Source organism: Pygoscelis adeliae, unplaced genomic scaffold (genome assembly GCF_000699105.1).
Source record: "Pygoscelis adeliae isolate BGI_AS28 unplaced genomic scaffold, ASM69910v1 Scaffold950, whole genome shotgun sequence".
Classification (NCBI taxonomy): Eukaryota; Metazoa; Chordata; class Aves; order Sphenisciformes; family Spheniscidae; genus Pygoscelis; species Pygoscelis adeliae.
In genome coordinates, this window is record NW_008823911.1 from 10,138 (window position 1) to 21,482 (window position 11,345).

General features: G+C 56.2%; 1 protein-coding gene across 1 annotated transcript in view; it reads left to right on the forward strand.

Moving 5' to 3' along the window:
* ANKRD52 (ankyrin repeat domain 52) overlaps nucleotides 1–9,290 on the forward strand; it is a 17,634-nt gene extending 8,344 nt beyond the window's left edge. Inside the window, exons 12-27 of the mRNA XM_009335192.1 lie at nucleotides 749–817; nucleotides 1,124–1,264; nucleotides 1,460–1,537; nucleotides 1,866–1,977; nucleotides 2,649–2,720; nucleotides 3,177–3,378; nucleotides 3,823–3,910; nucleotides 4,059–4,176; nucleotides 4,424–4,643; nucleotides 5,287–5,374; nucleotides 6,249–6,332; nucleotides 6,531–6,676; nucleotides 6,891–6,973; nucleotides 7,478–7,560; nucleotides 7,810–7,901; nucleotides 8,562–9,290. Of these exons, the coding sequence (XP_009333467.1) occupies nucleotides 749–817; nucleotides 1,124–1,264; nucleotides 1,460–1,537; nucleotides 1,866–1,977; nucleotides 2,649–2,720; nucleotides 3,177–3,378; nucleotides 3,823–3,910; nucleotides 4,059–4,176; nucleotides 4,424–4,643; nucleotides 5,287–5,374; nucleotides 6,249–6,332; nucleotides 6,531–6,676; nucleotides 6,891–6,973; nucleotides 7,478–7,560; nucleotides 7,810–7,901; nucleotides 8,562–8,806 (1,921 nt within the window). The 3' untranslated portion in view covers nucleotides 8,807–9,290. The remainder of the gene's footprint in view (nucleotides 1–748; nucleotides 818–1,123; nucleotides 1,265–1,459; nucleotides 1,538–1,865; nucleotides 1,978–2,648; nucleotides 2,721–3,176; nucleotides 3,379–3,822; nucleotides 3,911–4,058; nucleotides 4,177–4,423; nucleotides 4,644–5,286; nucleotides 5,375–6,248; nucleotides 6,333–6,530; nucleotides 6,677–6,890; nucleotides 6,974–7,477; nucleotides 7,561–7,809; nucleotides 7,902–8,561) is intronic.
* Nucleotides 9,291–11,345: the final 2,055 nt, after the last annotated feature.

The window sequence follows — 11,345 nt, forward strand, 5'->3', positions numbered from 1 at the left end:
ATGGAAACCTTTTGGCCCTGTTCTGCCGCTGATTCTATGACTCATCCTGGTCGCTCCCCTCTGTGGCTGTTTATCCTTCTTTAAAATGGGGCTAAACTGCTTCCTTGGCTGGGGGTTCGTGAAGGGCTCACAAGCCGATGCCTGAAAAGCAGCAGGGATTTAGCTGGCTGTGTAAACGCCTCATATTGTTTGCCAGGGAGTTTGATTTCACGCGGTGCGTTGAGAGCGAACGCGGCTGCAGCAACACGGCAAAGGCGTAGAGTCCCGCCGAGGACCTTGTTTCTGTTACGTCTGTATGCCTGAGAGCCAGTCACGGAGCCGATCCTCAGCATCGCAGCGCCGTTACCCTGCCTGAGCGGCGGGAACAGTGCACTGACGCAGAAGCCAGAAATCCTAGATCTTTTTTGTAGCATAAAATCCAGTGCGTCAGCTGCACTAATGCCATGGCTAATGTCTTTCTATAATTGCCTGGTTGTTTGAGTGCTCCACGCAGTGCAGGTTAGCCCTGGTAAGGCAGGAAGCACGAAGGGTTATTTCACTGGAGAGCAGGGAAGAGCTTTGTGTATGCAACATCCAGCCATGGCTGCAGCTCTTATGCTGCCCAAAGATGACAAACTGGATTGAGCTTCGGCACGTCCAGGCTGCGTGGGTGAAAAGCGTAGCTGTCTTGTCTGCGATTAGGAGGAGTTTGCGTTCCTGCTGTGGTCCTTTTTGATCTGTGTCTAACTCATCTCCCTGCCTCCTGTAGGAACGTTGAATGTCTTAATTTGCTGTTGAGCAGCGGCGCTGACTTGAGGAGGAGAGATAAATTTGGAAGGTAAGTGTGCTGTGGGCCTTGCAAGGGAGCAAGGGTGATTCCTCCAGCCCTAAAACAGCTGGAGCGCCCTGAGCCTGGGTTTGGGTTGGGACATTCCTAAGACCTTTGCTGCATTTGGTGTCTAAAGCCGCTTCCTTCACCCCCTCTCACCCCAAGGGATCCAGCTCTGGCTCTTCAGAAGGAGCTGCCGACCCAAACCCTTGAGCCAGAGCAGGGTGCAGCTCAGCAGAGGGGGGGTGCCAGGCGAGTTTCTCCATCTGTGACAGGCAGTGCTGCTAAGCCCCCTTCTCCTTTCCCCCTTCCCAGGACTCCACTGCACTATGCAGCTGCCAACGGCAGCTATCAGTGTACGGTGACACTGGTCACGGCAGGAGCCAGTATTAACGAGGCTGACTGTAAAGGCTGTACCGCCTTACACTATGCTGCTGCTTCGGACACGTACAGGAGGTGAGTGTCGTGGGGGCGCGCGCTCCTCGCTGCTGGGGCTGCAGACGATGGCACACTGCTGGGTGGTGATGCTCCGCTGTTCCCTGGCCACCTCCCTGCAGCTGGTGCTCAGTGGTTTGTGAAGAGGGGAGTGCTTTGAGGAGCGTGGGTAGGAGGGGGTAATCAGCAAACTGATGCAGGTCTCTGACCTTTCAGAGCAGAGACTCATTCAGGAAACAGCCATGACACTGATGAGGAGCCACTGAAGGAGTCCAGGCTGAAGGAGGCATTCTTGTGAGTCCACGCTGCAGCCCCATCTGGCAGTTGTTTGTTGTTTACCCCTTCCCTGGACCCCTGCATGCAGTCGCTAGAAATACCTTGCTTCTGCTTACGCTGAAGTGAGCAGTGATGCCTTGGAGGAAACATCTGCTGATTTGATTCTCGAGGCAAACCTGGCTATCGCCTCCTGGTGCTAACTTCCAGTGGGCTTTGCATGCGCTGCGTGTCTTGAGGGGATTAGTACAGTATCTGCTATGGGATCAAAGCAGGGGAGGTCCCTGCAAAGCTCTGCCTCTCCAATCTCCCCTTTTTCTTCATCTCCCCTTTCTCTTGCTCATTGCAGTTGTTTAGAGTTCTTGCTGGATAATGGTGCTGACCCATCCCTCCGGGACAAGCAGGGATATACTGCTGTCCACTATGCAGCTGCGTACGGCAACAGGCAGAACCTCGAACTGGTGAGTGAGCCAGAGAAAACCCTCTGTGCTGCCAGGAGAGGGGGGGAAGTCCCCCCTAAGGAACGTGTCAAGCCCTACAGTGTCCCGGTGTGGCTAGAGGACTGTGTGTGTTGTAGGCACTACAGTGTCAGGGTTTGCCCAGGAGGAAGGGAGATAGGTTTGATTAAAAAGCATGGGGGCTTTTGGGGAGCCGTCGTGCTGGGAATACCACGGAGGAAAGATCTGGGCCTGAGTGAGATGCCTGAGAGAAAGGAGCTTTGTTACCCAGCACAGGGTGACGTATGGATGTCTTGCTTAAACCCCTGGCAATAGAGCAAGGTTGGGCTTTTAAAAGGAAGCCTGGAGACCTGTGCCAAGGAAGAGCTCTTGCAGTACAGAAAATGCCTTGTAACTGTCTGAAATGCCTGCATTGCTGCAGGGTGAGCTTGCAGCCGTGTGGGTATAGGAAATCATACGAGTAGTGGGGAGGCTTCTGGATAGCAGGGACTTGATGTGACTGTCTATGCAGGGCCCAAAGCCAGGTTAAGGAAGGTCCCTTCCCGAAATTCAGATCATTCTGAAGCAGATGAGCAGGTTTTCTAACTCCTCTGCAGCCTGCTGGTGGACAGGGCGTCTGTCGAAGCCTCTGTGAGTCCAGGATCAGTTATGGTTTTATGTTGTTGCTGTTGCAGCTCCTGGAAATGTCTTTCAACTGCCTGGAGGATGTGGAAAGCACCATTCCAGTCAGCCCTTTGCACTTAGCTGTAAGTACGGCTGGCCCAACCCCAGGGTTGTGGAGGGCACTTGGCTCCGTGCGGGGTTCACGCTGAGTCCTGGAGAGGTGCCCGCTCCTGGGCAGCGCGGGCTGGGTCCCTGCAGCTGTCGGTGCTGAGCGGGGCGAAGGAGGAAAGGCGCCGGTGGCTGGGGAGCGGCTTTCCCCATAGGCCGTCGGTCAAAGTCCCTCTGGTTTGTACGTTAAATTCCTTGCTCTCTCCAGGGCTTTTTGGTTGCTGCTGTTTGGAGCCACCTCCCTTGTCTGAGTGTGGGCAGGGGCGGGAGCGGGCGAGGGCTTTGTGTGGGACTGGGGTGGAAACGAGACGCAATGGCCGGGCAGGAGCTCATCTGGCTGGAGGGACACAGGGAGCGGGAATTGTCCTGGGGGGGGACTTCGGGTGCAGCCTCTCCAGGCACCGCTTTAACGTGGTCTGCTTTGTCCTCAGGCCTACAATGGTCACTGTGAAGCCCTAAAGACACTTGCCGAAACCCTCGTGAACCTCGACGTGCGGGACCACAAGGGGCGGACGGCGCTGTACCTCGCCACGGAGAGAGGCTCCACGGAGTGCGTGGAGGTGCTCACCAGCCACGGCGCGTCCGCTCTGGTGAAGGAGAGGAAGAGGAAGTGGACCCCCCTCCACGCTGCAGGTGATGGAGGGCAGACGGGACTGGGGGTGGCGAGGGGTTGTGTCCAGAGCCCTTCCAGCCGTCGGTGCCACCGCTGCCAAGGATGCCCGTCCACCTGGCTGCTGTTCGGGGGGAGGGAAGGGGCTGTGGTTTAGGATGATGCTTGGAGTCAGGATGGGGCCAGTGCAGCCTGCTGTGACGTGCCAGCAGAAGCTGAGGGTCCAAGTGGCTCAGCAGCGGGTGGGAGAGAAGACACCAGCGGCTTCTGCACACACGTGTCTTCAGCTCAGCCTGTGCACGTGCTAATCAATCCTGTAGCCTAGCAACCACATAACGAATTTGCTCAGCCACGTGTGCCTGGCTGCTGGGCGCGAGCCCCTTCCTTTGGTTTGCGGCGGGGGCTGGAAGGGGGGGGCCCGTCTGTACGTGTGTGTGACTCCTCCCTTCCTCGTGCGTTGTCTCCAGCTGCCAACGGGAACACTGATTCCCTGCATCTCCTGATAGACAGCGGGGAGCGGGCAGACATCACCGACGTCATGGACATCCACGGCCAGTGAGTTTGTCCGGATGTTTCTCTTGGGATCTGTGTGGCACAGGGTCAGGCCCCTTGCAGGGCAGCTGGGACAGGGGAGAGAGGGCAGTGCTTGAATGCAGCGGATTTCCAAGCCCACTCTCCTCCCTGCTGCCTCTCCCCCCTGCAGAACCCCACTGATGCTGGCGATCATGAATGGCCACGTTGACTGTGTCCACCTCCTGCTGGAGAAGGGATCCACAGCCGATGCAGCGGACAAGAGGGGAAGGACTGCCCTGCACCGAGGGGTGAGTGCATCCCTGGGTCCAGGGCGGGCCTGGAGCCCTGCAGTTTCCACTCGTCCTCCTGAGCAGAGGCTGCTTGGAGAACAAGCAGGTGGTTTTCTTTTGTTGCAAGAGTCCTCAGTGAAAGAGCCCGTTTTCCCTTCCTGAGATGCAGCGTTTGAGAAGGAAGCTGTGGAAGAAGGGGGGTAGTTCTGTTGTTAAACGATTGAAGGGTGAGGTCTGACCTCCTGGTCCTCTTTCCTGGCCTCAGGCTGTGACGGGCTGTGAGGACTGCCTGGCTGCCCTGCTGGACCATGATGCCTTCGTTCTGTGTCGGGATTTCAAAGGCCGGACCCCAATCCACTTTGCGTCGGCGTGCGGGCATTTAGAAATCCTGAGGACCCTGCTGCAGGCAGCCCTCTCTACTGACCCTCTGGACTCTGTGGTGGACTACAGCGGTTACTCACCGATGCACTGGGCTTCATACAGTGGTAAGGACCTGGGCTGGGCCCCTGCCCGCCTCTGCTCTGCTCTGGCTATTGGTGGGGAGGAGAGAGCCAGGAAGAGCCGGGTTATCCCTCTGTCCTCCACTGCTTTGGGAGCCGTCAGCCCAGCAGTGAGTTCAGCCTGGTGGAAAGGACGGCACAAATCTGGGAGGGAGGCAGGGAGTTTTTCTCCCCCTGCCAAGCTCCTTAAAAAAGGAATGAAATATGAAAACAGCTATTATAGAACAGGTGAGGCTGCTTCCTCCAGGACTGCTGGATTTCTAGGATTACTTGGCCGCCACCCTGGCTGCAGGGAGCGGTGGGACTGACAGGGCAACTGGAAGGGATGTCTCAGCATTTCAAGGGGAAGCTAGCAGTGTGGCTGTGAAGTCCTTCAGGAGACAGTGTGGAATTATAAACCTCCTGAAGTGCAGCAGCTTAGCTGCCAGAGAGGAAACAAAACCGCTGCCTCTGTGCTGGGGAACGGGTTTGTTTGGGCACTTTGGTGCCGCTGGTCCTGTGCAGCCCCTGGGGCCTCCGGCTCTTTGGATGTGGGGAGACACAGAGGGGCCTTCGGTCCCTTCTTGCTGTTGCAGGTGAAGAACCGCAGGTTGAGTACGGATGTATTTCTGTCCCTCTCTCCTCACAGGGCATGAAGATTGTCTTGAATTGTTACTTGAACACAATCCGTTTGCGTACCTAGAAGGAAACCCCTTTACTCCATTGCACTGTGCAGTGTAAGTGGCATCTGGGACCCTCCCTGGGTTCTTCCAGCCAGGTGATGTTTGAGAGAGAACACATGGTCTGAGTGGAGGAGCTCCAAACCCTGCCTTTCTTGCCAAGGGCTCTTTCCTGGGCGGCAGCAGCTCCTCAGGGTGGTACCACCTGCTCATCCCAGCTCCCCTGTGGCAGGGAGGCGGTTGCTGGACTGCTGGAGGTCCTCAGGGAGCTGTAAAGCAGCTGTCCCGTTGGCTGTGCGCAGCACAGCCAGGGCTGTCCTGTACCAGACTCCCATGCCAGCAGGTTTTCAGCTTGATGGAGCTAATGGAGCTGCCAAGGGCTGGTGGTTCAGTCCTTGCCGGCCCTCTTGGATGGCTCATCTCTGCTCTTTGGTTATGGAGCACCTCAGGAAATCTCCAGGCTTCCCATGAGGCTCTGGAGATGGGCTCTGGTGGGAGAAGGGCTCCACGTTGTCCCAAGCCTTCTTCCTCAGAGGTGTCTGGGGCAGTGTGAGCATGATCCCTGGGGTCCCGCTGGGCACAGAGGGGTTTGGGGCTGACGGTGATTCCTTGGCTCTGCAGCTGGCAGAGGAAGGAGTGTGCTGCCCTGTGGAGGAATGAGGAAGGTGGAGACATTGCCACGTTCTGCCTGGGGTGGGCCTGGTGTGTCCTTGGGACCCGTAGCAGCAAAGGGATGGGCAAGGCTGTTGTCTGGCATGGTACTGTGTTTCCTTGAGTAATACCAAAAAGGGTAAAGGGGTGTTTTACCCTAAACAACTCCAGACCAGCTGCTGTTTGCATCCGAGCCCCAGGAATGTGCTGCTCACTCCCACTGCAGACGTGCTAATGCTGCTTAGTCTTGTTCTAACTTTCCTTCTCGTCCCCACCGCAGAATTAACAACCAGGACGGCACTGCTGAAATGCTGGTGGAAGCATTAGGTGCCAAGATTGTTAATAGCAGAGATGCCAAAGGAAGGTGAGGGCAGACTCATCCCTCTCTTGTCACCCGCTCCCTGGTGCTGCTGGGTGGTGGCTGTGACTCCCGCAGTGATTTCCACATGACTTCCCATGGCACAAAGGGACTCTGGCGTCCCCAAACGTGTCTGTAGGCCTGGGCAGTCTTGCTGGGGGGCGCGCTGTGCCCTCCTCTTTACCCGCTCTCTCGTCTTCCCAGGACACCCCTTCACGCTGCTGCCTTTGCAGACAACATCCATGGTTTACAGCTGCTTCTGCGCCACCAAGCCGAGGTGGACATGACTGACAAGCTGGGGAGGACTCCCCTCATGATGGCTTCTGAGAACGGGCACACTGCAGCAGTCGGTACGTGGCTGGCAGCCGCTTCTCCCCAGTATGGGGTGCGAGCCTCCCTGTGCCTCCTCCGTAACCGGGTCCCGTGGGAGCCGGGCTGTCCCTCTCCTTGTAGGCACAGTGGGACAGCTGCCCCACTCCTGCCCCTGCAGCACATGGCCACTGCCCCGCATTGCTGGGCTCTGTGCTGCTGCTTCTCAACAGCAGCTGTCCCTCCTCATTTCAGAGTTCCTGCTGTACCAAGCAAAAGCAAATATAACTGTGCTGGATGTCAACAAGAACACAGCTCTTCACCTGGCCTGCAGCAAGGTAGGGAGACGGCCGCTCACAGCCATGCCTGCAGTCACCATCACCTTCAGCCTTGCCACCTTAATGAGAGGGGTTGTCCGCCTACTCCTGTCCCAACAGAGCAGAGGCGGGGGCCCTGGGCTTGCTCTGCCTGCCTGCTTACCTGTCTTGACCTGTACAGACGCTCCTGATTCAGTTTTGAGCAGCTTAGGTCGTAGCACAGACCCGTCTGTATTTTTCCTGGGGAGCCCCTCTCTGAGCTTGGTGTGCTTCCTGGGGCGTGGGGAGCAGGAGGCTTTCGATCAGTGTGTCCACGCAAAGAAGGAGGTGCTGCAGAGGAGATGGAGGGGACAGCAGCTTGTCTTCTCAGGCCTTGCCAAAGTGGTGAACTTTGAAGTAGAAGGTCGGGTTTAAGGAACATTTCCGTATCCCGGGGAATCACGTTCCACTCAGACAGCACCAGGTCCCCTCCACTGCCCCTGCCTTCCTGCTCGTGCACTGTAAACAGTCTGGTCTCCTTTGCAGGGTCATGAAAAGTGTGCCTTGTTGATCCTGGGGGAAACCCAAGACCTTGGCCTTATCAATGCAAGTAACAGTGCTCTGCAAATGTGAGTATTTGGACAGCTGGCGCCAGTGGGGAAAAACAGGGCTTTGCTGGGTGGGGGTGATGCCCTGGCAAAAGGGCGGTGGTAGGAGCCCTGCTCTGGTGCGCGCAGTGAGCGTGCAAGCAGGTAAGCTCAGGAGCAGTCAAGTGTCTGCCCTCAAAGCCGCTCGCAGGGGCCCCTTGTTTTAGCACAAGGTGTTAAAGGCAGGTGGCTCCGCTGCCGGGTTAACGCTGCCTTTCCCTCTCCCCCCAGGCCGCTCCACATCGCAGCTCGGAACGGGCTGGCCTCTGTCGTCCAGGCCCTGCTCAGCAGAGGTGCCACTGTGCTGGCTGTGGATGAAGAAGGTGCGTGTTCCTCCTGGGTGCCCGGGGGGGTTCAGCGTGATGTCCCTGGGGGATGGGGGCTGCCCGGGGAAGCGCTCAGCCGGGATCGGAAAGATTTCCGCATCCTTTCCGCAGCTGAGCAGCACGTTCTCAGCTCATGGCATCGCAGGAACAGCCTGGATGAGGACCTTAGCACCCTGCGATCCCCTGTAAAAGCATTTCCAGGTCCCACAGGTGTTTGAAATATGTCTTTTGCCCCCCATGCAACTTCTGGTGGCTGCCTGGCTCTCCCGCCCGGCACAAAACCAGCCCAGCCTGAGCCAGCAATAAGCAGTTGACTCACTTGCAAGTTGGCAGAAACTGCTTGTTGTGGCCAGAAGGTTTTTCTCCCAGTAGAGTTCTTGCTCTGCTGGAATACCTTTAAGTTGTGAAAAATACCATTGCGTCTGCCGTGCTGCCAGGGCTTCTGAGGCTTTTTATTCGTCTCCTGCTGATCCTGGCACACTTCAAAGCGGTTGCTGCAATGGCAGGGATTGCCGGTGCCCAGAAGCAGGGTCTTTGGAGAGAAAGACAAACAGATGTCCTGGCCCCTCAATGCAGGGGTGGAAACTGCCCCGATCAAAGCGTTCCCCAGGGAAGGCGCCTGTCCGGGGCGGTTATTCACCCCTGGCTTTGTTCTAGGTCATACCCCAGCCTTGGCATGCGCCCCCAACAAGGACGTTGCTGACTGCCTGGCACTTATCCTCTCCACCATGAAGCCTTTCCCACCTAAAGACGCCATCAGCTCTTTCAGCTTCAACCTCCTCAAGAACTGCGGCATTGCAGCCAAAACCGCCGCCTGCGGGGCCCTGCCCAACGGCAGCACCTGCCCCTACAGCAAGGACCGGCACAATGCCATCGGCTTGGACGGCTGTTACTCGGAGTAGCTTAAACTATGGGTGACCTAATATCTTATTATATTTATTTAGAAATTCTATAAATATAGGGCACTTTAAAGGAGAACAAGACTGGGCAGGCCTTCTAGCATGGCCGGGTAGGCCAAGAGTTCAGAGCTTCCTCTTCTCGCTGGATTGCCAGCGCGGTGCCAAAGCTGTTAATCGGTTTAACGAGCGGCTGGCAGTGCTGTTCCCATCCCCTGCCCCTTCTCAATCCTCTCCCCGTCAGCGCATGCTCGCACCCCTCCGACGGCAGGGCAGGAGACGGATGCTGCTGGCTTAGGGCTTCGCCCAGCCAAGACGAAGCAGGTGCGACCATCCGCTGGCCCGCAGACGGGAAGGGGGTTTGTCCCCCAGCTTTTGGGGTGGGTTGAAATCGGTTCCGGTGTTTCCCAGTGCTCCATGCCAGCCTCCCGCCCTGCCTCGCCTCCGGGACGCCCCCGGGGCTGCCCCGAGCCCTCGCTCCGTCCGTCCGGGACGGGGAAGCCTGAACTCTTGGTGGGATGGGGGGGGTGGGAGTCTTTGGGAATTGGCTGGTCTTGCAAGCGCTGGGGTGGGTGTTAGCTCCTGGCCAAGTGCCACTGTAACTGCTCCTCTCTCGCAATCACTTTTTTTCTCACGCTCATCCTTCGATTCCAATACAAACACTTGAATCAAGATCTACTGTACCTGGGACGCTAAAATATCCTTTTGGCAGCTGTCATTTATATGCAAAAACGGGTGCTGCTGCCCAACCCCGCGGTCGGCTGGCTGCGGATGCGCTGCTGGAGCCTCCCTCCCCACACCAGGCACTTTAGGGATTCTGTTGGTTGGTTGGTTTTTTTTCTTGGCAAAATGTCGGATCCTAAGAAACGATTCTTTTTTGAATTTTCGTTCTCTGTTTTGCGTGGCCGTTTCCATGCGAGAGTCAGTGTTGCTTTTCTTTTTTTAAAAAAGAAAAAAGTTATTTATAAAGAAACGAGCATTTACCTTTAAAAAAAACAACAAAAACCATAAAAAAATGTTCTGAAAGTTTTAGCCTTTTAATAAGGAAAAAAATGCACTTCAAAGTCCTTATTCACAACCCTAAGTAAGTCTGTGTTTATTTTTCTAATGCAGCATCTTGGCAGGTTTATTAGCGTGCGTGTATGTGGGATCATTGTTTTTTGTTTTGGGTTTTCTGTTTTTAATTTTAGAAATCATATTTATAATGCAGGTTTGAAGCATTCGAGAATGTTGCACTGTTTTTTTCCGTTGGTTGTTTTTGTTTTTTTTTTCCTTCTGAATTACTGTAACAGTATCGTGCAAAAAACAATACTCTTTCTCCATATCACGAGTCTGTTCAAAGCCAAAGACTGGGATGCAGAGAACGAGAACGGGCTGACAGGGCAACAAGCATTTCGGGAACCATCTTCTCCCCTGACCTCCTTTCCCTCCGCAGCCTTGCCGAAAGCGGGGACCGTGGGGCTGGGGCTGAGGCTCCCGTCCGTGGCCACCCCGGGGGCGTCCCAGTGTGATCCCTCCGGGATGGGAGCGGGGAGAAAAGGATCCCTCTCTCCCACCGAGTCCTCGGTGGCCGCTCGCCTCCTCTTTGCCAGCGAGACTGCGATGGGACCGCGCGAGCCTTGCGCTGCGGCTCTTCTGCCCAGCGTTTCAGAGAGAAAAAGCATTTCTGTAACCAAAATAAGGTATTAATGTCTTTTTTCTTCTTTTAAAATAGTTTCTAAATGAAGGTGGCTCCTGTTAGGGTGGTGTTTGTTGGGTTTAGGTTGTGGTGTGGAGCAGGCGTTGGAGCCGGCCGTTCCCGGGGGAGGCTCCCGGCGGGCGAAGGTGCTGCTGGCAGCCCGCGGGGAGCGTCCCCTCGCACTGTTTCTTTCTTTTACCAAAGCCAAACTCTTAGAACCAAATATGAAGTTTCAGTCTTGGCCTTTGGGTGATAAGCACATTTTCTTCGCGTTTCACGTAGGAGTTTTTCCCAGAGGGGAGCGGGGTCGGGGACCTCCCGTTGCTCTTGCTCAGCACCAGCTCGCCGTTGGAGCTTGGTCTCCCCGTCCCATTACCAACCCGCACTTTGTTCAGCAAAGCACTCGAGAAATTTGCCCTCGGTGAGATCTCGGAGCAGGAGCGGTGGTCAGGCTGGTCCCTGGAGGGCTCTGATCCCCGGGCGGTGGGGGCCAGGCGCTTCTGACGGGCAGGGCTCCTCTGGCTGCTCCGGAGGGATCTTCCCTTTTCGGACCGTGAGCCCCCTCCACCAAGCTCTCTGCAAGGCGGCGGCAGCGACTTGCTGGGCCAGTGGGTCCCCTCCTTTGCTGCCGGCGTAGGATCGTGTCCCCGGCCGATCGCTTCTCCCCTCCCCACTCCCCCCCCGACCCTCTAGCTTGAAAGAAAGTGTTAACCTTTCTGCACCGAATACCTCAGTTCGGAACCAGAATAAACTCATGAAACTTGAATAAAAAGATCCTTTTTGAAGATCCTTTTCAGTATTCTACAGAGGAGAACTGGAAAAAGAGACTTGTTTACATTGCTGTCGAGTCCGCACTTGCCTCTTGCA